General features: G+C 41.3%; 1 protein-coding gene across 1 annotated transcript in view; it reads right to left on the bottom strand.

The window, feature by feature from the left end:
- Positions 1 to 21,563, bottom strand: part of BRWD3 (bromodomain and WD repeat domain containing 3) — a 1,896,258-nt gene that overhangs the window by 733,239 nt on the left and 1,141,456 nt on the right. Inside the window, exon 27 of the mRNA XM_044057276.1 lies at positions 16,770 to 16,881. Within this exon, the coding sequence (XP_043913211.1) occupies positions 16,770 to 16,881 (112 nt within the window). The remainder of the gene's footprint in view (positions 1 to 16,769; positions 16,882 to 21,563) is intronic.

The following is a 21,563-nucleotide window of genomic DNA, read 5'->3' as shown; positions in this document are numbered from 1 at the left end:
TGCCTGGAAAATGCAATGACTGGAGCTAGGCACTTGGTGAATATCCTGGGTGCAGTAGATAAGCCAAAGGGCAGTGCAGAGAACTGATGGTGCATGTAGCCTGCTCTGAAGCGTAGGTATTTTCTACAAGATTCCCTTATTGGAATGTGCAGGTAAGCTTCCTTTAAGTCCAAGGTTGCCAACCAGGCATCTTTGCCTAACATAGGAAGCAGATGATGAAGTGTTAGCATTCTGAATTTTGGGATTATCAAAAAGGTGTTTAGAATATAGAGGTCCAGGATAGGACGCCAGGAGCTGTCTTTTCTGGTTACCGGGAAAAGTCTTGAGTAAAAAACCTTGTCCCCTTTCTTCTACTGGGACAGGTTGAATAGCCCTGATACTTAGAAGAGAGAGAACCTGCTGTTGAGCCTCTGCCCACTGATTTGGAGGTAGATCTGGCCAACCGTTTGGGGTTGGTAAGGTGTGGAAGTGAAATCTGTATCCTTGTGAAACTATATTTAAAACCCATTTGTCCTGGGTAATGAGTTCCCAGTTTTTTTGCATGCAGTGTGATCTTTCCCCCTAAGGCAGCATGCAGTTCAGCTGGGCTTGGAAGGTTGAATGTTAAGTTATTGTGACAGTTTTCCATAGGGGGGGTGTCTTACTACTACCAGCTTTGGAAGTGGAATCCCCCCACTGCTTAGGCCTGTGAGTACCTTGAAACTGTAGCCTAGGTGGTCTGCTGTTCCTGGGTTTGGACTGAGAGGGCCTGGAAGAGGCAGAAAAGGACCAGTTCTTAGAAGGCCAATGTCTACTAAATCTGGGAGGCTGTACTTGCAGGAAATCTTTTAACAGTTTGCATAGATTTAGCATTCTCCTCCATCTTTTTAAGGACTTCTTCAGTTGTGTTGCCAAACGGGCAGTCTTGGTTTAAAGGGAGCATCCAATAATTTAGCTTTAACATGATCTGGCAAATTTTGCTCCTTAAGGCAAACATAACTTCTAAGAAGACACAGTGACAGCAGCCCTGCAAGATGCTTCTAAAGAGTCAAAACCACACTGCAAAGTATGTTTACCAATTTGTTCAGCAGAATGCATTAAATCCTGTAATTCTTTATTTTCAGCACAGTCAGGAATCACCATCATTTTCTATTTTAGTAGTCCCATAATATGTTGCTGATACTTTAACATATGAAATTGGCAGTTTAAGGCCCTAATGGCCAAAGTAGCAGAAGTGTATACCTTCTTACCCCATCTGTCCAAGTCCCTGGAATCTCTATCAGTGGGGGGTAGGGTTTTTGGCAGTAGTAGCCTTAATGCCTTTTGGTCCCTGGGAAATGGATTCTTAAAAAGGAACTTCTGAGAGTCAGGTACTCTGTAATACCTGTCAGGTTTCCTGGGTGCTGGAGGTAAAGTGTCTGGGGCCAGGCTACATTCCAAGAAGGCATCGTCTACAATGTCCAGGACAGCAGGGATAGCTAAAGGCCTGTGTTGAGGGAGGAATAAGAATTCCCTTTTTGGAGTCAGAGTAATCCTGGCTTTCCAGCAGAAATGCTCCCCAAGTGTGCGCAGCATTTCACCAAAAGAAAAATCTTCTGTAGGGGAAGCAGAGGGAATGGAATCCTCTGCATCCGAATCCTTAGTTAGATAAGGGTAAATCCTGGTAATCAAAAGAAACAGAAATTTCAGAATCCTGATCAGAAGAGTCAGAAGGAAAATCAATTCTAGGTCTCTTAGAGGGAGAAGGCTGGCTTCCCCTAATTAAAGTAATAATGTCTTAAGCCATTCTTATTTGTTTTTTAGGCGTATGGGCCTGACCATGCAGTTTGGATGTCAGTTTTCTAGGTGTGGGGTGACTTTTAGGCCTTGAAGAAGAAGGTAGCTTCGGTTTGAAATGCAAGTCCGTAGGCCTAAATACACCCACAGAAGCCGGTGCCTGCACAGCGGCTCCGGACCCATCCAAGGTAGAGATATCCGCAGGTTCTATAGTCGAAGAAGCATCTCGCAGCATACCGGACTCTGAATGGGTTTCAGTAGAGGCCTGCGAATCTGAAGTAGTGGGCATCAGGGGCTGCAAAAGTGCCTCACTGAGTACTAGCTTAACGGAAGCGTTGTTGGCAGTTTTGAACCTATGCGGTCTGTCTTTTTATCTTTGCGTTTTTTGGAAAGTTGGTAGTCGGGTGACTTAAAGCCATTTCTGGATAATTAAACAGAGTACCAAAATAGTTTGATGCAAAAATGAACAGACGACGAATAGTTATTGGATTGAATAAGGCACAAAACCGACAGCGAGGGATGTCGTGGCCTGGGCCTAAGCAAGGAATGCAGTACGAATGAAGATTTTTATGAGGTATTTGCTTTACACAGGTAATACAATTGTTAACTTTTACTGACATTGGTTTAGAGCAAGAAAAAAGATCCCCAATGGGGTACTTAGCTTTTTTAAAGACTTCTGTTCTGAAACTCGAAAAAGAAAATTTCAGGAGTCAGCCGACAGGCACTTGCAAACTGCTTCTGCTTCAGGAACCGCACGGCAAGAAAGACTGATGTAATGGCATCAGCTGCATGCTTTATACCCCTGACGACCTGAAGTCATGGAAGAAGAGACAGCATCCGACACAGGACCCAAGACTTTGATAATCAGGCTGGCTGTGGGCTACCTGCAGGCAGATAACCCAAATGCAATGACTGCAACAGTGAAACATGAAGAACATTAGCAAAAGGAAATAGTGTTGGAAATCCAAGAAGATATTTGTTTGGATACAGCTTTCTCCAGAGCCCTGGGGTGAAAGGATAAAAACCGCTTTAACCTTTCAATGTTCTTAGTTTTGTCTAGGTAAAATCAAAGTTGTCTGTGAACATCAAGGGAATGGAGCACACACTGTCATTTTGTGGGGAAGGAAAGAACATGTTTAAGTGGATGGACTTGTTAAGCGATAGTTCACTGACCACTTTAGGCATGAAGGATGGGTTTGCACGAAGACAGACCCTAACCATATGAAATATCAGGTATAGTGGGTTAGCCATGATAGCTTGTAGTTCTGACACCCTTCTGGCCAAAGTTAGGGCTACAAGAAGCACTGTTTTCCAAGCGGACATCTTCAAGGTGGCTGACGCTGCTGGCTCAAAGGTGGCAGTAGTGAGTTTTTCTAGAATGAAATTCAGGTCCCAAGGAGGAGGGATAGGTTTTCTTGGAGGCCTGATATGAAGTACCCCCTTAAGGAAAAGTTTTATCTCTAATCTGGATTAACTAATGTGGATTGAGAGGTAAGTAAGCAGAGACAGCTGATAAATGGACTTGCACTGAGGAATATGACAGTTCAGAGTTAAGGAGCTCACACAAGTAAGACAAAGCTAGAGGTACATCTGCCTGAAAGGATCTAGTTGTCTGTAAAGACACCAACTGGAGAACCTTTTCCACTTGGATAGGTAGGATCTCCTGGTAGTGGGTTTCCTGGCCTTCTGCAGGACAGAAAGCACATCCTCTGAATAAAGGTGTCTAAAAGGGATCAAAAGTTTATCACCCACAGGGTCAGTCTGAGGGCTTGGAAGTGTGGATGGATAAGTGATCCCTTCAGTTGTGGGATAAGGCCACCCTGTGGGGTAACTTGTGGTGACTGCCCTTGTCTAGAGAAAAACGTAGGGAGAACCAGTGTGACCTTGTCCAAAAGGGGGTCACCGACAAGATTTTTGGTTTGTCCTGTTGAATTTTCAGCAGGACATTCTGTATGAGAGGGGAGGGGGGGAATGCATAAAGAAACATCCCCTTCCAGGACATTGAGAAGGCACCCACCTTCCAGGCTTGTGGGGATGGGGTTCTTGTACAGAACAGCTTCAGTTGTCTGTTCTGAAGCTAAGCAAACAGAACAATTTGTGGTGTACCCCACTGGTGGACTATGTCCAGGAAGACATCCCTGTGCAACATCCATTCATGATTTCATGATAATGACCTGCTGAGAGCACTTGCCCGGACACTGTTTTGAGATGGGATGTAAGTTGCCTGCAGCGTGACCTTAGAGAGGGGTAGCCATTTCCCAAGCTTGGATAGCCAGCCTGCAGAGTAAGTAGGATTTTGCCCCCCCCCCCCTTGCTTATTGATGTACCACAGGACTGTAGTGTTGTCTTTAAAGATTCTTAGAGGTCCTGGCTGTATGAGGGGAAGAAATGCTTTTAGGGCTAGGTTATCGGCAGTCATTTCCCGAATACTGATGTGCTTTTTCTAAAGATAGGGGTCCCATTGGCCCTGAACCTTCAGTCCATTCACAGTTGCTCCCCATCCTAGATCTGAAGCACCTGTGTACATCTGCTGCACTGCAGGAAGTGATTGCAATGGTAGTCCTGGGTTCAGTTGAATTTGCTGAACCCACCACAAGATCTCTTTCCTGACACATGGCAGGAATGGTATCTGAAACAAGTGGGCGGGCATGTTGGGACCAAACATTCTTCAGGTACCACTGAAATTTTCTCATGTGTAACCTGGCTAGGGACAACATAGGAAGTGTGGTTGCCATAAACCCCAAGAGGCGTAGGAACTCCCTGGCCAAAATGCAGCTGGCTAGGAGTAGGTCCTGGAAGCAAGTGGTCAAAGATGTGACCTCTTCTGGCGGAAGAAAGGCCTTCATCAGATATGTTCTTATTCTGCAACCCAGGAACACTTGGTCCTGGGATTGAGTAAGTGAGGATTTGAGATGGTTGATTGTGGAAACCTAGGCCTTCAAGGAGGGAAATGGTGAATTGTAGGTACCTTTGTAGAGTTTTTGGATGATCTGCCTGGATGAGAAGATTGTCTAAGTATGGGAAGATTTGAACACCTTTTGTTTTGCAAAAAGCCACCACAGGAGCTAGACATTTTATGAATACCCTTGGTGCTGTGGGCAAAGCAGTAAAATTGATAGTGCAAGGACTGTACTGCAAAACACAGGAATTTCTGATAAGATGGATGGATAGGGATGTGAAGATATACATCCTTCAGGTTTAAAGTGGCCAGATAAGAGCTGAGGGTCAAGAGTGGAAGAAGTGTTTAGAGGGACAGCATGAGGAAGGTGGGTACATGAAGGAAAGGGGGTTTAGAAGGGACAGGTCCAAGATGAGTCTCCATGGGCCATCCTTTCTTGGGACTAGGAAGAGTCTGGAATAGAAACTAGGCCTTTCTGTCCTGGAGCGACCTTTTGAACTATACCCTTTGTGACAAGATCTTGAATGATTTGTGGGATGAGAAGAATTTGGTCCTTTGGAGGGTGGGGCTACCTTTTGGGATAGGATATTTCATGATCTGGAGGCAAAATCCTTTTTCCACTACTGACAAGACCTCTGTGTCTGAGGTGATCTTTACCACAGGGGAAGACAGTGAGAGAGAGGCAGGCAGGCAGCAGAAGATGGAGTGCTAGAGTCTGAAAGTCACTCACTGTTAGGCGGGTCTATATTAGATAAACGAACGCTTAAATGTTCGAATCTCTAAAAGTCAACCTTTAGAGATCAAACAGTTAAGTGTTTGAATATCTTTAAAAATTACAAAAAATAAATAAAAATAAAACAAAAAAACTAAAGGGTGTAAGCAGGGGGGCAAGCTCCCCTGCACCCCCCACACCCCCTCGCTACTTAAATATACCAACTCCAAGATCACGCTACAGTGTAGGGAATGGGAAATTTCCTGTTAATGCTCTGCCGTGCACTGAAGTGCAATCTCAGAGTTGGTATATTTAAGTAGGGGGTGTGTGGGGGGTGCAGGGGGGCTTGCCCCCCTGCTAAAACCCTTTCAGTTTTCCTTTTTTTTTCTTTTATTGCATTTTCAAACACAAATGTTCGATCTCTAAAGGTCGACCTTTAGAGATTCGAACATTTAAGCGTTCGTCAATGTAATATAGACCCTGTTACGCCTGTCATGAAAGGGCTGCCCTTGGAGTAGTTCGAGAGGAGGAAGGCCTGGCTGAGGAAGGTTTCCTGACACCTTTTCTGGGTTTGGTGGAAGCAGGAGCAGAAGTCTTTCTGACATTTGGGTTTGGCAGGGTAGTTTCTAAGAAACTTGGGCACTGGTGAGACAAAAAGGTGTTTCAGGTCCTGCAGCTCCTTGCTCTTTCCCTGCAAGTTTTTAAACAGTTCTTTTGACTGCTTTCCAAAGAGAAAGCTATTAAGAACAAAGTCCATAACTTTCCTTTTGAAATCAACAGGCAATGGCTGTAGCCTGAGCCAGGAGTACCTTTGGAGGACTGAAGCTGAAGCAGCTGACCTGGCTCTTTCTGCAGCATCATTGCTGCATTTTACAGAATGTCTAGTAACCTGTGCAGCTAATTAAAGGGTAGAAGCCACCTGTGCCTTGGGAGGGTGAATCTGTAACTGAGTTCAGTTAATCCATGGCTTGTGAGACCAGGTCCAAGGCATATTTACTACATGCGTTTGGTAATTTATGGCTCTAAAGGCCAGTGTGGAAGATGTGTAAATTTTGTTCCCTAACCTGTCCACCATTTTACTATCTTTATCCAATGGGAGCAAGGAAGAAGAGGGAATCTGTCTGGATTGTTTATCCAGAGAGATAGCAATTACAGCAGGGTCTGCCATAGGAGGCTTGATAAGAAATTTGAAGTCATCAAGAATTTTATAGAGCCTGTCTGGTCTTTTTGGGGCTGGTGGCTGAGAATTTGGATCTTTGGAAACTGAGGCAAAGGCGTTTTAAGTAGGCTCGGATCACTGGAGGTATGGCTGAGGGAGAAGGGGATTGTATCTGCAGAAACTCGTATCTCTTTTGAACTTCTGTCATTTGTGTGAAATCCCATTTGAAGCACTCTCTCATTTTGGAACTAGTTTCCCAAAAGGTGATGTCTTCAGGTGGGGAATCAACACAAAACCTCGACTCCTCAAACGCAAAACAGGTAAAAGGTGAACGAAAACAATAAAAGCCGGCAACTTTGAGAAAATAAAATTGCTTAAAAGTTCTTCAAGTAAAGCTGTTTAATGTGAGCGCTTTCGGCTAGAAAATAACCAGCCTTCTTCAGACAAAACAGTTAACAAGCAACAGACAAGTACATTTTATACTTAAACATTTTTCATTGAACATCCCAATTAGAGATTTAAAGACACATTGGATCAATGAAAAATAGGTGAAAAAACACCATAAAAACAATAAGAATAATAAAGAATAAGCAACCAAGCACCATACTACATTAATAAGTTATCCTAATGTAAAAACCTTGTTCCAACAAGAACAAACCTATTAAGATAAACTAATTTATATTTTTTATATATGTATATGTAAAAGTAAATATGAAATTTATCCTATTCAGATCAATATATTAATATTAATTATAGTGCAACATTCAATACAAATAAATACCCAACTTTATATTATGTTAAACATTATGGCAATCACAATGTTTGATTATGTCCACACCATACCTCAATAATTTAATTATACTGTAAATATTCATAAGTAACCCAATCAAAAAATATATTATTAAATATATAAAATATAGAATATCAAATATCTCAAGTTCAACCAACTCTATGTCCCAAAAATTTAAATTGCAGATAAACCAAATAAGTCAAATCAAAACTAATACATACATATCATCTTTTCAATGACAGCAGTTTAGGAATGCATTTAATGGATACATTCTCATTCACACCCGGGAAAGTATGAGCTCCCAACCTAATCTGCCATTTTAACTCATCTACTTCCAATTGCACTTGCCATGGTCCCCCTCTAATGCCAAGTGTTCTTTGTTGCAGAATAGCAAATTTAAAACTGTGACCAGGATGATCAATCACATGCTTGGCAAGTGCGTTATTAACATCTCTTTTGATAATGGCATAATTGTGCTCATATATCCGTTGTTTTAGTTTCCTTTCCGTCTTGCCTATATAGAATGCGTTGCATTCATTGCATACTGCTACATATGTTACTGCTGTACTTTCACAATTATATTTGTAATTCAACTTATACATTTTGTTATTGATAAAAACTTGGCTACCAACAATTATATATTTACATTGGGGGCACCTCCCACACTTAAACATTCCTATTTTATTCTGACGTACAGTTCTCTTCTTTTCTAAAAGGGACTTTAGATTTTGCCCTCTCCTATAGGTAATCTTAGGTTCACAGCCCAATATCTTTAACAAATTTTCATTACCTTTTACAATAATCCAATTTTTGTATAGTGCAGTTCTAACAAGAGCATGGTCCGAAGAAAAAGTGGAGAGGAAACTAGTATGATGAATTATGTTCTGCTGGACCATTCCCAATTGGTGTAAGTTAACCATATTTATCTCAGGGCTTGTGTTATCTAATGGAATCTCAGCCCAGAGTTCTTCCTGGCTTGCTAACAACGGGCTGAAATGCCCAATACTTCTTTTGTGAGTAACTTCATTCTTAATAGCCACTATTACGTGAAGTGGATACTCTCTATTGAGGAACATAGTTTCTAATAATTGACATTCTAAATCAAAATCTGTGTCATTTGTAATCATACGGGCAGCCCTAACCATTTGCCCTTTAACTACTGCCCTTTTTTGATAATAAGGATGATTACTTGAATAGTGAAGAAATGAATTTGAATATGTAGGTTTTCTGTAAATTTTACTTTTATAACAAGATTTTGAGCTATCTTTAATTAGAAAAATATCGAGAAAGCTAATGGACTTCTCACCTATAACATGGGTGAATTCTAAAAAAGTGGTGGTCTTGGAAATATTGTCAATAAATGTTGGTATCTGAAATATATCTCCTTTCCAAATACAGAACATGTCATCCTGGTATCTTGTGTACCAGGAGACATGATTCCTGAATAGTGGATCTTTAAATAATAAATTACGTTCCCAAAATGCCATTACGGCATTTGCGAAACTACCACCACATGGGGAGCCCATCGCAACCCCCGATTTTTGTAAATAAAATTTACCCTCAAACGTCATGAAATTATTGTTCAAAACCAATTCTAAGAGTGTCTCTATTAAGTTAATGGTATTACCCTCCACTTCCTTTATAAGTAAGAATTCTCTAACCCGCTCAATACCAGTTTTTTGAGGAATTACTGTATATAAATCCTTGATGTCTATTGTAAGAAGACATCCATTAGGCTGAAACTCAAGCTGACTAATGTTCTTCAAAAAGCCCCACGAATCTTTGCAGATTTGTGGCTCACTTTCCAGGTATGGTTTTAGAAGGGTATCTATATATTTGGCACACCCATATGTAATTGACCCACGCCCATCGACTACTGGTCTAAAGGGTGGGTCAATCAAAGATTTATGAATTTTCGGGGTGCCAAATAAAGCTTGAGTAACAGGTGCTAACATAGATAAATAATGATATAAATCTATATCGATAGAGCATTCTAAAAACAGTTTTTAGAAGGGTCTATCGATATAGATTTATATCATTATTTATCTATGTTAGCACCTGTTACTCCAGCTTTATTTGGCACCCCGAAAATTCATAAATCTTTGATTGACTCACCCTTTAGACCAATAGTCGATGGGCGTGGGTCAATTACATATGGGTGTGCCAAATATATAGATACCCTTCTAAAATCATACCTGGAAAGTGAGCCACAAATCTGCAAATATTTGTGGGGCTTTTTGAAGAACATTAGTCAGCTTGAGTTTCAGCCTAATGGATGTCTTCTTACAATAGACATCAAGGATTTATATACAGTAATTCCTCAAAAAACTGGTATTGAGCGGGTTAGAGAATTCTTACTTATAAAGGAAGTGGAGAGTAATACCATTAACTTAATAGAGACACTCTTAGAATTGGTTTTGAACAATAATTTCATGACGTTTGAGGGTAAATTTTATTTACAAAAATCGGGGGTTGCGATGGGCTCCCCATGTGGTGGTAGTTTCGCAAATGCCGTAATGGCATTTTGGGAACGTAATTTATTATTTAAAGATCCACTATTCAGGAATCATGTCTCCTGGTACACAAGATACCAGGATGACATGTTCTGTATTTGGAAAGGATATATAGGTCAGATACCAACATTTATTGACAATATTTCCAAGACCACCACTTTTTTAGAATTCACCCATGTTACAGGTGAGAAGTCCATTAGCTTTCTCGATATTTTTCTAATTAAAGATAGCTCAAAATCTTGTTATAAAAGTAAAATTTACAGAAAACCTACATATTCAAATTCATTTCTTCACTTTTCAAGTAATCATCCTTATTATCAAAAAAGGGCAGTAGTTAAAGGGCAAATGGTTAGGGCTGCCCGTATGATTACAAATGACACAGATTTTGATTTAGAATGTCAATTATTAGAAACTATGTTCCTCAATAGAGGGTTATCCACTTCACGTAATAGTGGCTATTAAGAATGAAGTTACTCACAAAAGAAGTATTGGGCATTTCAGCCCGTTGTTAGCAAGCCAGGAAGAACTCCGGGCTGAGATTCCATTAGATAACACAAGCCCCGAGATAAATATGGTTAACTTACACCAATTGGGAATGGTCCAGCAGAACATAATTCATCATACTAGTTTCCTCTCCACTTTTTCTTCGGACCATGCTCTTGTTAGAACTGCACTATACAAAAATTGGATTATTGTAAAAGGTAATGAAAATTTGTTAAAGAGATTGGGCTGTGAACCTAAGATTACCTACAGGAGAGGGCAAAATCTAAAGTCCCTTTTAGAAAAGAAGAGAACTGTACGTCAGAATAAAATAGGAATGTTTAAGTGTGGGAGGTGCCCCCAATGTAAACATATAACTGTTGGTAGCCAAGTTTTTATCAATAACAAAATGTATAAGTTGAATTACAAATATAATTGTGAAAGTACAGCAGTAACATATGTAGCAGTATGCAATGAATGCAACGCATTCTATATAGGCAAGACGGAAAGGAAACTAAAACAACGGATATATGAGCACAATTATGCCATTATCAAAAGAGATGTTAATAACGCACTTGCCAAGCATGTGATTGATCATCTTGGTCACAGTTTTAAATTTGCTATTCTGCAACAAAGAACACTTGGCATTAGAGGGGGACCATGGCAAGTGCAATTGGAAGTAGATGAGTTAAAATGGCAGATTAGGTTGGGAGCTCATACTTTCCCGGGTCTGAATGAGAATGTATCCATTAAATGCATTCTTAAACTGCTGTCATTGAAAAGATGATATGTATGTATTTGTTTTGATTTGACTTATTTGGTTTATCTGCAATTTAAATTTTTGGGACATAGAGTTGGTTGAACTTGAGATATTTGATATTCTATATTTTATATATTTAATAATATATTTTTTGATTGGGTTACTTATGAATATTTACAGTATAGTTAAATTATTGAGGTATGGTGTGGACATAATCAAACATTGTGCTTGCCATAATGTTTAACATAATATAAAGTTGGGTATTTATTTGTATTGAATGCTGCACTATAATTAATATATTGATCTGAATAGGATACATTTCATATTTACTTTTACATATACATATATAAAAAATATAAATTAGTTTATCTTAATAGGTTTGTTCTTATTGGAACAAGGTTTTTACATTAGGATAACTTATTAATGTAGTATGGTGCTTGGTTGCTTATTCTTTATTATTCTTATTGTTTTTATGGTGTTTTTTCACCTATTTTTCGTTGATGCAATGTGTCTTTAAATCTCTAATTGGGATGTTCAATGAAAAATGTTTAAGTATAAAATGTACTTGTCTGTTGCTTGTTAACTGTTTTGTCTGAAGAAGGCTGGTTATTTTCTAGCCGAAAGCGCTCACATTAAACAGTTTTACTTGAAGAACTTTTAAGCAATTTTATTTTCTCAAAGTTGCCGGCTTTTATTGTTTCCGTTCACCTTTTACCAGTTTCAGGTGGGGAATCACCTTCAAGAGAGTCCTCTTCAGGACAGCAATACCCTAAGGGAGAAGCCAGTTGTGAGGAATATGAACGGGACTTGTGAAGAGGAAGACAAAGAATCCTCATTAGGTGTTTGTGGATTGGGCAAGGGGTCCAAAGAAGCAGGCATGGGACTCAAAACTGGCAGACCAGAAGAGGTCTGTGAGGAAGTAGGCCTAAGTGCCTCAAAGGCCTGGAAGAGCAGCTTTGTTAGAATCACCATTAAAATGGAAGAAGCCACGTATCCAAGCACACTCAGAATTCCCCTGCAACAATATGCTGTTCTACTGCATGGAAGTATTGTTAACAGAGAGCACTTTGCCTCTGGAGAGAAAGGCTTTTTGTTTCTGTGTCCAGCACTGCTTCCAGAAAAAAAAAAACAGACTCATCTTGGGGGCACTAGAAAGAATTCAGTAGGTTTACAGGGATATCCAGGTACGGAAAGGAAGCCAGAGTAAACAGTAGAGCCTTCCTATCTCCTCTATGGAGGAAGAGTGAATAAGGCAGTTCTCCACATACAGGTAGATGTGAATGCCATTGTTCTGCAGAAGGCATTTGCTACAGCAACCCACTTTGTAAATACCTTGGTGCAGTAGAAAAAAAACAAAGGAAAAGGAGAAAATGGATAATGGAAATCCCGTGGTCTAAATCTGAGGAAATGACTGCCCACCTTGGCTATGGGTATGTGAAGGTATGCATCCTTTAAGCTTAGGGTGACCATGAAAGCTTGTGAAAAAGGGAATAGCTAGAAGGCCTTGCAATGTTAACATGTTGAATTTTGGAAGTTTTACAACTGTGTTTCATTTTTTATTTTCTTTGAACTAGGAATGGTCTGGAATAGAAACCTCTGGCTTCTCCCTTTGGTACTCAAGTCTCTCTGACCCCCTGTGACAAAACTTGCAGGAGGGAAGAGACTGAGGATTAACTAATCCTTGGGAGAAACGGAAAAATACCAGAGAATTTTGGTTTGCTTAGAAATTGCAGTCTTGTATACTGTGTTAAGATCTGAAGAATCCACATGCCTGAAAGACGGTTTCTCAATGGCTCACAAAGAGGTTGAAGTAAGGCTACCATCTTTTCAGATGCAAGAAATAAAACATGTCTTACCCAAAGCATGAGATTTTGCAGGACAAGCTATATAATGATCCAGAGCAAAAGACTTATTTTCATTTTATTCCTAAAACAAAAACCTTTTGTTATATAAATGCTCTTGTTTTCATTACTGTTTCATACTATATATTAAGGTGTTTGAGATTTCTACATTACTTATTGAAACACCAGAACATTTTTCTCCTAAAGTATGAGGGCATTTGTCATTTTTGATGCTTTTCACAGGAACTGCCAAAATTGGGACGGTCCACTAAAAAGGAGGCAGGTGGCAACCACAGCCTGAAGTCACTTCCTTTTTGGAAGAGGGGTATTGAAAAGGGGGGGGGGTTGGTAGGACGACAAGTCACAGATGTTCCTTCTCTGGGTCTCATTCCTGAGGGCTCCCAGACTTCCTTTGTGATCTACTTACCCTTACAGCAGCCTTTATTAGGTTGATTAATTATAGTGCCTTGGGTAGGTTTAGCCAGTTCTTTATGTGTAGTTTAGACTACATCTAAAAGATGAAGAATGAAATAGTTGCCTGAAAGACTACACTGCCTTTCCCTTCTCCCTCCAGCCCCTTAAACATAATTACTGCAGGAAGTCCAAAGACAAGCTTCTTATCCAGTCGAGCAATACGTCCTGTTTTGCTATGGTCTTGGCAGGGGCAGTCTCCTCAACCAGACATGTCTCCTTAACACAGACTACAAAGTAGCCAGCCTGCATAATGTGTCCTTCGCATCAAAATTACATATAAAGGACTGCTTAGCAACATGCATAGTTGGGCTGCCTAAGTGGAGCATTTATCTTTTCAGGTCCTTGTCTTCTATCCTGTCACCATTCACTTTTAGCTGGCTGAGGAGAGACTCCTGGCATTTGAGCATGAAAGTCGGCCAATTAAGAGCCCCCCCAAAAAGCCAGGACAGCACAGCGGTATGTTGCTGGGATCAGTGAATCCTACAAACCGGATTTTCCTATAGGGTTCTTAAAAGTGATGATGCGAGTCAATGATCTCATGAAAGCTGTTAGGCTTTCACAAAATAGGGGGTTGTTGGGAATTTGGCTACAATGACGCATTAGCAAAGGCATCTTCCAAGGCTTCTGTGAATGGAAGGATGGCTAATGGCTTTATTTGAGATAGGTCCAGAAGCTCTCTCTACCCTACCTGTGCTTGGGGAAAATTCCTTAGCCATCTGCTTAAAGCTCTACCTCATTCTATGAAAGGTAACCCCTTAATGAGACATACTTTGGGATGAAGCAAAGGATAAGGTGCCCTCAGTATCAGACTCAATATATGGTGGTGGTGGTAGGGGATATTTGGTTTGTATAAGACAACTCGGCTACCCCTGACTAAGACGCATCAGAATCCTCAGGCAGCAAAGATTCCTCTTCCTTTTCACAAAAGAGATTTCTGACAATGACTGTTCTTCAGATGCTCACTATTTCAATCTTAAACTCTGAAGTCCTCAGAAAGCCTGAACAATTCCAGTGAGAAAGCTTGGGACGTGGTATGGGAAAGAGGGCCCTTCCAGCACAGGTTATGACAAGCCAGTGAATGTGCATTTTGACTTGGACTGTACTGCCATAGGCATGGAGGACTCTAGTCATAGGTGGACATAAGTACCACACACATGCTCACAGACTAACATAAGGACACCTCCTTTACTAACTATAACCCAGCCATCAAAACAACACACCATCAGAGAGGCCTTCAGAACAACCAGCAGTGTGGACTCTGCTTGGAAGATCATGCCTACAACTGAGGCAAGGCATCCTCTGGAAGTAACATGGCAGAAGCCTCAGATCATCCATACTCTAAATTCAAGTGCTGCAAAGGAGCCTCGACTATTTTGAGGCTACTAAGACTTGGAGGGTGGGGAGCTTAGTACTCTGATGGACTGTTCCTGGTCTCCACATATTTCTTCTGTATGCAATGCTTGAGTGAACACTTTTTTTTTTTTGGTTAAAGCAGGGCATCTGCAGTGGACATGGCAAATGCAATGGAAGTCTGAGACCACACATCCAATTTCTGAGCTACATAGTCCTGTAGAGATTCAGCACTCTACTGAACTGCCTTCTGGATAAACTTGGAACAAATTAGTTCCCTAAGTAAATCTGAATGATTAAAACAGGAGAGACAGGAATAGAGAGAAACTTGAGTGGGATACCTCCTTCAGCGAACGTGACACCCATCTGCCCAGAATTACAGCATACAAAGCACCAACACATTTCTCAAGAGTAACTCCTGACCCATGTCAGGACTAAAGAAAGACAGCAAGAGAACTACCTAGTGGCTTAAAATATGGAGAGGATACAGTTCTTTAAAAGTGCTGAATGACATAATATGCAGCCTGTAAAAGTTCCTGCATATTGCAACACAGGTGTTTCTTGAACTTTATATGATTACTAGCCATCATTTCATATCTGACTTGTGATAAAGTGGCATTATTTTTTTATTTATTTTTTTTTAATATATACAAATGGAGAGAAGCAACCCGCCTGTCCTCTCTCTTCTAGGTGACAGACTTCTCCTTAACCTGTCATTCAAACAGGGTACACCACTACAGGAAGCATTCTGGTGGAGCTGTTGAAAATTACCTGGCACACCTCAGACAAAGCCATCAGTATTTCTAAAATCCAAGCCATATTCTGTTGCTTCTGCCTGCGTATCACATATCTCAAAGATGTCACAGACTGTTTACGAACCTCCATGCATTCAATCATGTTACAGAGGAATGTGGACTTAACTGAGTCACACAAGCCTTCTGTAAACCCTTGCTATTGTTTCTGAACATAATACCTGGTCAAGTATAAAATGGGATAAGCCTTTACTAAGTTCAGTCAACAAGGCCATTAGAAGGGCTGGATTGATGTCCCCGTTGTCAAAAAAGTCACAAGCAGACAACTGCACAGGCTGACCAAAGTAGCAGCATAAATCTTTTGACCTGGAACCCAGGTGCTTAGAATTCTAGCTGAAGCAAATTAGGTCAAGTTGCCACTGCCATATACCTACAGCCAACTTCAAGCATAAGAAGTCAATGGCGGACGGTACAAAAATGCACATACATCCTCCCAGGGATGTGTAGGATAAATTTGTCACATACAGCCTGCAAATTATTAGTGTCTTACAAGCTGATATAATGGTTAAATGGATGACAAAAATAATGGAAGAGGTGGCTGTAGAAAGTCATAATGTTCTGTCATCTCTACTTCTCACTTGGTACTTGCAAAGTCTTTGAACAGCATAAGGTGGTAGTCTGTATAATCCTAAAGCTTTGGTATACTGGCCGGACACTGGGCAACACTTGGCAAGATATCCCTTTCATAAAGAATATTGCGATATGGTTGGACATCAGGTATTACTTTCCAGATATCTGTAGCGAGGGACTCTATGAAGAGGCTAGTCTTTGTAAAACACTATTTGAAAAGTTTTGCTAAAATGGTGCCATTTACTGACTAAATTAATTTATTTTACTATTTGTTACTTGGGTAAGTGAACTGGTCCACAGATCATTTTCAGCAATATGCCCAGATTCTACAAAGTCAAGAGTAAATGAGTACCCAGAAAAATCCACAAACAGGCACTGGGGGACGTAAGGAAATGCTAAACAGACTGGAAGTCATGACTGAACCCAACATGCTGGAGCTGGGAGGCAGATATCTTTCGCCCAAGCCATGCTGCTGCAAACTACATGATGAATGCCAAGAAACGTCTTGTGTTTAGACTGCTTGATAAAAATCACACATTTCTAAGTGAAAACAATACATGATCAAGGCTGTTAATGCAACAGCAAATTTAGCAAAATATAATGCAATACTTGATGGATTAAGCATCTGGTACAAACACTGCACTGATGTCATACCTCACATTATAGCACTGGAACAAGCTGTCGGGATATTCAAACTGAAGGGGTTGCTGACTGCTCACTGTCCCAAACCACCAGGCATCATCTATTATACTACGAAAGTTGTCCCCTGTTAAAAAAAACTAAAATTAGGTCCACATAAAACATCCTGAAGAAGTACATATTACTACATGCTTGAAAAGCATGCCTTTCAAATTATAAATGCAAAATGTAATGCAACAGCACACTAACTGGTGGGAATCTAACAAAAACACATTAACACTAACTTTGTAGCCAATACAATGGCTAGCACATTCATGTCAGTAGCTCAGCACCTTATGAAGTGTAGCCTAGCTGAGCAATGTGTTCATATCAATTAAATGCATTAGCAAAGGCAATATTTTGCTTTCCCAACTACAGTTAATAAAATTTTAAGATGTTTCTACTGTTAAACTGCACCAAAGTGTATAGAGATGCACAACTAAGTCACCTATTGGCATGGACAGGATTCAAAAACTCCTTTCAGCAAGTGATCCTCCTGCAACCTTGCTAGAAAACATTTAATGCACTACTGTTTCCAATGCACTACTCAATAAAAGCTCAGAAATGTGAACAATGAACCCATCAATCATGACTTATAGGTCAGTCTCAAAAAGAAAAAAGACAAACGACTGCACAATGATGTGCGTTACAAACTAAACTTTGTTTTTCATATATGCTGGACCTGAAGTTTTCTGTGGACAAAATGTTTTACTCAAGATGATACATTTCTGGTGACAGTAGTTCTAGTTTGCTGTTAACTGTAAATACTGAAGCATGCAATTTAATGGGTACTGCTATCCTACCTCTTGCTATTTTCTTTCCTTCCTTCACTGTCTGAATAGTTGCAGCATGTTTTTCTTGGCTGTGCAATCTGTAGGGTAAAGAAAATAGGCAAAAAGGAGCTGTAATTTACAGCAAAAAAAAGGCAAAGGAACCAAGGTATTGAAAGCAAATGAAGAGGGAAAAGGTAATAAAGTGGGATGAGGCCAAGATGACATTTGGGCTGCAGGCTAAAGACTGTTTTCCCTGCCTACGATTAATATCAGAGGCAGGCAAAGAGAAAGGGATAGGGAAAACCTTAAGTAAAAGACTTGCTCTGGTAGAGTTTTTAGTTGAACCTAGAACAGAAGCAGCTGTTTAAAAAGGGATTAGTAGGTCACAAAATATTTCATAACTATATGAATCAATCAGATAAGATTAGAAAAGACTGGGAAGGGTCAACATTCTAAACTTTGAGGCTAACGAGCATCTGTTTAGCCTTGAAGGTTAAGTAAGACTCTCCGAAAGTCTTCTTTTCTTGGGACCAGGAAGGGTATCAAGTAAAATTCTGTTCCTCCCTCTCTCTCTTTTGGGTACTAACTGTATGGCTCCCTCTGCCATGAAAACTTCCAACTGTTCTCTGGTTACAGTTATAATACCTGGGAAAGAATACTTGTGTAAGAACTTACCATAACCATAGATGTCCTTCTCTTCCATGTTGCAGTATTCTTCAGCTTAGGGAGTTGCTGCCTGCAGCACCGGACATCCGCCAGTATACCAAACTCTTGAAATCAGGGGTACATGCGACGTTGCATGTAAGAGACAAACTGACGCCAGCTATATCTGTGACGTATGCACGTACCCAATTCAGAAAGTACAGTTGTGTACACTTACCATAAATGTAGATGTTCGAGTGTATTCACTGTCACAGTCATCAAACTTGGGTTATCCTGCCAGGGGTAGCCCTCAGTCAGCCTGAATACCAGAGGCTTAGTATTTCTGCGTCGGTTGCTGTCGCTCCAGGACTGATGTCAGGTCGTCAGTGGTATGAAAATAGGCAGCCGACCCCATTACATCAGTTTTTCTTGCCCCAAATGTCAGGAGTCTCCAATAAGGAGCTAAGTTATGGTGGAGTAACACCACCAGTAGAAAGTAAATACCAATAAGCCCTGTAAAAGTGAGGGGGAGAGACAAGGGGGCTAGAGGGTGGGAAACCAAGACTGCAACAGTGAATATACATTTATGGTAGATGCATACAACTGTACTATGTTCGTCGTGTTTCACTGTTGCAGTCATCACACTTGGGATGATTCCCAAAGCTGAGGAACGGTCGGAGGCAGTCAAGAAGAGTTGGGGCTGGCTCGTATGCCCTACAGGATTGCAGTTGCAAAGTCAGCCCTGGATTTTGAAAAGATAGGCAGATGGTAATGCTTGGTGAAGGTATGAACAGAACTCCATGTTACAGCTTCCAAGATGTCCCTTGTAGGGACCCCTCTGAGAAAGGCTGTAGAGGTTGAAGTTGCCCTAGTAGAATGTGTTCTGACCCCCAGTGGGGGTGGATTCCCATGGTGTTTCCAATAGAAATGGATGCTGGGTGCTACCCATTTGGGGATGGTTTGTTTTGATATGGCTTTGCCCTCTGCCCGTGGTGGAAAGCTGACTAGTAACTGGTCAGATTTCCTAAAGGACTTGGTCCTATCCAGGTAGAATCTGAGCTGTCTGTCCACATCTAAAGAGTGCAGGATCCTTTCTCCCCTTATTTTGAGGTTTAGGGAAAAAGGTGGGCAAATTAATACATTGGTTGAGAGTCACACTGGACGCCACTTTAGGCATGAAAGTTGGGATAGTCCTGTGGGAGACCCTGACAACATGAAAAATGATGAAAGGTTCCATAGCCATAAGTACTTGTAGCTCAGACACTCTTCTAACTGAAGTGATGGCCAGAAGCAAGGTTGTTTTCCAAGAGAGAAATTTTAACTCCGCTGAAGCTGCAGGCTCAAATGGGGGGAGCGCGTGAGCTTTTCCAACACAAAGTTAAGGTCCCAAGCAAGGGTAGGGGCTCTTCTTGGTGGCCTTAAGTTATTAGCCCCTCTCAGGAACTGTTTGATGAGAGGGTGTGAGAAGAGAGGTGGGCTCAGTGCTGTAATGTGCAGAGATGGCAGAGGCATGGATTTTAATGGAAGAGAAGGATAGGCCCCTGTGGAGCAGTTCTGCTACGTAATCCAGGATGGGAGGTAAGGAGGGCTGTGCTGGGTCAGCTCCTTTAGTCTGGATCCAGGAACAATACCTTTCCACTTGTCAGCATAGGATTTTCTAGTACTGGGCCGTCTGGCTTCACGTATGACATTCCAGGACCTGTTTGCTTACCACTTGAGGAGAAGTCAAAGAATAAGCCAGGCTGCTTTGTTCAGGGTCTCAACTGTGGATGCAAGAACTCTCCCTCCTACTGAGTCAGGAAAGTTGGAATCTGACGGAGGTGCCATGGAGGCAACGGGGACAGGCTGCGCAGTAATGGGTACTAGTGTTGGCGTGGCCAGTCTGGGGCAATCAGGATTGCTCTTGGTCTTTCCTCACTTATCTTGAGTAATACTCTGGTAAGAAGAGGTAGAGGGGGAAATGCATAAATTGAAAGATTTGCCCAATGGAAGGATAGGGCATCCACTTTCCAGGCCTTGCTGTGAGGTTCCCTGGTGCAGAATTTGCTGAGCTGGTGGTTGTATGGGGAGGCAAATAGGTCCACCTTTGGGGTACCCCATTTTTGGGTCACAAAGTTGAAGGTGTTGCGGTTTAACTGCCACTCGTGTATCTAGAAGATTTCTGCTTAAGTTGTCTGCCAGAGAGTTTTGGTTGCCTGGCAGGGATTGAGCTTTCAGATGAATATGCATGGCTGAGGCCATGTTCCAAAGGGTCATGGCTAGCCTGCAGAGTGGGTTCTCCCCTGCTTGTTTATGTACCACATTACTGTGGTGTTGTCGGTTTTGATTAGTAGAGGCCCCGGAGATAACAAGGATCTGAAAGCTGTCAGAGGTTGCTGAACAGCTAGCATCTCTTTTTGGTTGATGTGCAGATTTATTTGGTTTGGGCTCCAGTGGCCCTGAATGCACCTGCTGTCCAGGTGAGCACCCCAGGCATAGTCTGATGAGTCTGTGGTTAAAACTTCCTCATGTGCATCCTGGTTAAAGGGATCGTGGGGATCAAGGAAGCCATGAATCCCAGGATTATCAGGAATTCTCTGGCTGAGATGGATGGTAGTGGTAGGAAGGTTTGGAAAAATTTGGTAAGAAATTTCCCTTTCTGGGTAGGGACAAAGACTGACATCAAGTCTGTCATTATCCTACACCCCAGGAAAACAAGTATGCCTTGCAGTCTACAGTATGCAATGACCAGGGATATACATTTGGTGAATATTCTTGGGGCTGTGGAGTGTCCAAAGGGCAAGGCAGACAAAGTACAGTTATGTACACTTACCATAAATGTAAATGTTCAAGTGTATTCACTGTTGCAGTCATTACATTTGGGTTATCTGCTTGCAAGCAGCCCTCAGTCGGCCTGATTATCAAAGTCCTGGGTCCTGCATTGGTTGCTGTCTCATCTTCCATGACATCAGGTAGTCAGGGGTATAAAACATGCAGCCAAAGCCATTACATCAGTTTTTCTTGCCCCAGATGTCAGGTGCCCCCATAATGGGAGGCAATTATATACAAGTTTACACCTCCAACAAAAAGCAAATACACCAGAAAGCTTAAATACGGTAAGCAAGAGGAAAGGCATAGCCAGCAGAAGTCAGGAGGCTGGAGAGAGGGTAATCAGGACTGCAAGAGTGAATACACTCAAACATCTACATTTATGGTAAGTGTACACAACTGTACTATGTTCTTTGTGTTTCACTATTGCAGTCATTACATTTGGGTAGATTCCCAAAACTAAGGAAGGGAGGAGGCAGTTAGAGAGCATTAGGACCAGCTGTTAGGCCCTGCAAGACTGCAGTGGCAAAACCAGCTCTGGATTTAG

This window comes from Protopterus annectens, chromosome 15.part0 (assembly GCF_019279795.1).
Source record: "Protopterus annectens isolate FY-2018-M chromosome 15.part0, PAN1.0, whole genome shotgun sequence".
NCBI lineage: Eukaryota > Metazoa > Chordata > Ceratodontiformes > Protopteridae > Protopterus > Protopterus annectens.
Note: the sequence above shows the minus strand (reverse complement) of the source record. Positions and strands in the feature narration are given on the sequence as shown.